This window comes from Ceratotherium simum, chromosome 3 (assembly GCF_057802395.1).
Source record: "Ceratotherium simum simum isolate JZ-2026a chromosome 3, ASM5780239v1, whole genome shotgun sequence".
Taxonomy (NCBI): Eukaryota; Metazoa; Chordata; class Mammalia; order Perissodactyla; family Rhinocerotidae; genus Ceratotherium; species Ceratotherium simum.
The window spans coordinates 27,399,068-27,402,177 of NC_141902.1; the positions used below are offsets into that span (position 1 = coordinate 27,399,068).

A 3,110-nucleotide genomic window follows, 5' to 3' on the forward strand; every position below is an offset into this window, starting at 1 on the left:
TTCTTTAAACTTTCCCATATTCTTTTTCCACTTACATGTCCACTATGATCTTTCCCTTTATTTAAGTAATAGTTAATAAGACCCTCTCTTTAATGCAAAAGTCTTCCTTGTTGCATACCATTTCATCTAATGATTTTGATGCTTTCCTTTTGCTCTCTCATTAAAGATACGACCATAACTATATCTGCAATCCTAAGCCCATCATGTACACGATTTCATGAAAAACGCTTGTCTCTGTCGGAGCTCCTTCATGGCACTTTTGACCTCCTCATTCCTCAGAGTGTAAATGAGGGGATTCAGCAAAGGCGTGACCACCGTGTAGAAGACAGAGACCACCTTGTCAATGGAGAAGCTGGTGTCCGGCCGAGTGTAGATGAAAATACAAGGTCCAAAGAAAAGGTCAACCACCATGAAGTGGGCTGAGCAGGTAGACAGGGCTTTCCGGCGCCCTTCAGCTGACTGTTTTCTAAGAGAAAACAGGATGACCGTGTAGGAGGTGACCAAAGCCAGGAAGCAGGTGTGGGAGATGGTTCCACTATTGGACACGATCAGCATTCCTGTGAGGTATGTATCTGTGCAGGCCAGTTTGATGACAGGGGGCACATCACAGAAGTAGCTATCAATAATGTTGGGGCCACAGTAAGGTAGACGAATGGTCAGGAAAGTCTGCACCAGTGAGTGAACAGTACCCCCTAACCAGAGAGCAAAAACAAGCTGTACACAGACCCCCATGTTCATCACATTAGGGTAGTGTAACGGGGTGCAGATGGCTACATAACGATCATAGGCCATAATGGTCAGCAGAAAGATCTCAGCACAGGCAAACAGATGTAGGGAGAAGAGCTGTGCAATGCAACTGTCAAAGGAAATGGTCTTTCTCTCTAAAAGGAAACCCTCCAGCATCTTGGGCACAGTGACAGATGAGTGGCAGATGTCAATAAAGGACAGATTGCTCAGGAAGAAATACATGGGGGTATGGAGACGTGGAGTAAAGACTATAGTAACCATGATGAGAAGGTTCCCCAAAAGGGTTAGCAAGTACATGACTGAGAATGCCATGAAAAATAGTATCGCCAGCACCCAGTTATCAGTAAGTCCCAAAAAGACAAATTCAGTTACTCTTGTTTGGTTTAGAGCGTCCATCCAATGAGCTTTCCAAAAGACCTTGGAGAGGAAAAATGAAAGCTACTTTAGCTTTAGAATGGAGCTAATTGAAGTGACTCGGCATTCCTGTCTGAATTGCTTATTTATTACTAGGGTATATAGAATATAAGACCAATTTAATAATAATTGTTACAATAAGCCTACTATGTATCGGGAGTCATGCCAGACACTTTATATACACCATTCTATTTAACCACAACCACACCATGGCATAGCCATTAGTTCCTGTCTTGCAGGTGAGATAAGTGAGGTTTTGCAAGAGTAAATAAGTCGCCCAAAACCCTTAGCCACTAGTTAACTGGCTCTTTTTATTTCAGTCTAATTTGCTGATAACATCAAATTAATATTCCAAAATACAACTCCCAGCTAAAATCGCTCAGTATTTCACTCAATCAAATTAAATATACCTTCAAAGCCTGCAAAAGTCTGCCGTACATTTATTTTTCCAAGATGGCATCCCCTTTTTTCCCTGTGTATTCTTCTCTCTAGCCATGCTACCTCTACCTACTTACTTTCCAAAATCTTTGTCTTTATTTATTCTATCCCCTCTGTTCAGAAAACGTACCTTCTAATCAAGTGTACTCTCTTCACCTCATTGCTGACTATTAAAATATTATGCATCCTCCAAGATTACCTCAAAGAGCAGCACCTTTAAGAACACTTTCCTGATGCAATCAAATCCTATCTTTTCCCTTTCATACTTTATCGTATTTAACTGTAAAAGAAAGTAAAATAAGATATTTGTTTTTGCTCCCCATTAAACTGAAATTTTCTTAAAAAGCAATACCACATATGATTTATCCCTTGCAGCACTTAGAGTTGTTTCTTGCACAGAGTAGGCATGCAAAAAATATTTTTATTTGAAATGAACCTAACTTCTCAGGTAACCTGAAAAAGAATCCTACACTTCCTTCGCAACAGAGGTAATAAATGACTTAAAAATCTTAATTTTTTTAAATATGTAATACTATTTGTCCCCTAGGAGATATTACTGTATAAATACTAAAGTCATATTACCCCTAATTTTCTACACTGATTGGCTGGCCAAAAACTATAACAGAGTTTAGGAAATAATTACCACAAATCATAAAAAATATTTATATTCTTGATCCAATTATTTCACTTGTAGGAATCTCCCATACATCCAAACTATGGAACAAGCCAAACATAAGAAAATATTAATTACAGCATTATTTAAAATAACAGTCATGGGATTTTTTTTTTTGAAGCTTAAATAAATATAGTGGAACTTGAATTGAACTGTATGTAGCAATTAGGAAGGGTAGTAACAAAGGATTACCAACGTGAAAAAATATTGAAATATTTGCCCCGTGGCTTAGCGGTTAAGTGCGCGCACTCTGCTGCTGGCGGCCTGGGTTCGGATCCCCGGCGCGCACAGATGCACCACTTCTCTGGCTATGCTGAGGCTGCGTCCCACATATAACAACTAGAAGGATGTGCAGCTATGACATACAACTATCTACTGGGGCTTTGGGGGAAAAATAAATAAATAAAATAAAAATAACTGTTTTAAAAAAAAAAAGAAATATTATGACGAATTAAAAAATGAGATAAAATTTATTTACACATTTAAAATTTTAAATTTAAATTTAAAGTATATTTTAACAATTTAAAATATATGTAGTGCCATATAAATTATCAAAATACAAATAGTAGACTAGAAGAAAATATTGTAACACATCTGACTAAAAAAGGATAATATTCCTATTATTTGAAGATCTCTTAAAATTTGACAAGAAAAGACAAATGACACAATCAAAAATGGGCAAAAAAATGAATAGGCAAGTCACAGAAAAAGAATGCAAATGACAAATAAGTATGAAAAAAAGATGCTCAACTTTAGTAGCAGGTGGGAAAAAAACCACTTTTTGTCTCTCCTCAGATTGGCAAAGGTGTAAGGAACTGGGTGCTCTTTGTAGACTGCT

At 37.3% G+C, this 3,110-nt stretch overlaps 1 protein-coding gene across 1 annotated transcript; it reads right to left on the reverse strand.

Moving 5' to 3' along the window:
• Positions 1 to 201: 201 nt before the first annotated feature.
• Positions 202 to 1,143, reverse strand: OR4E2 (olfactory receptor family 4 subfamily E member 2). The gene has a single exon (XM_004421263.2). The coding sequence runs from the start codon at positions 1,141 to 1,143 to the stop codon at positions 202 to 204; it is 942 nt and encodes a 313-aa protein (XP_004421320.2).
• Between the last annotated feature and the right edge of the window lie 1,967 nt (positions 1,144 to 3,110).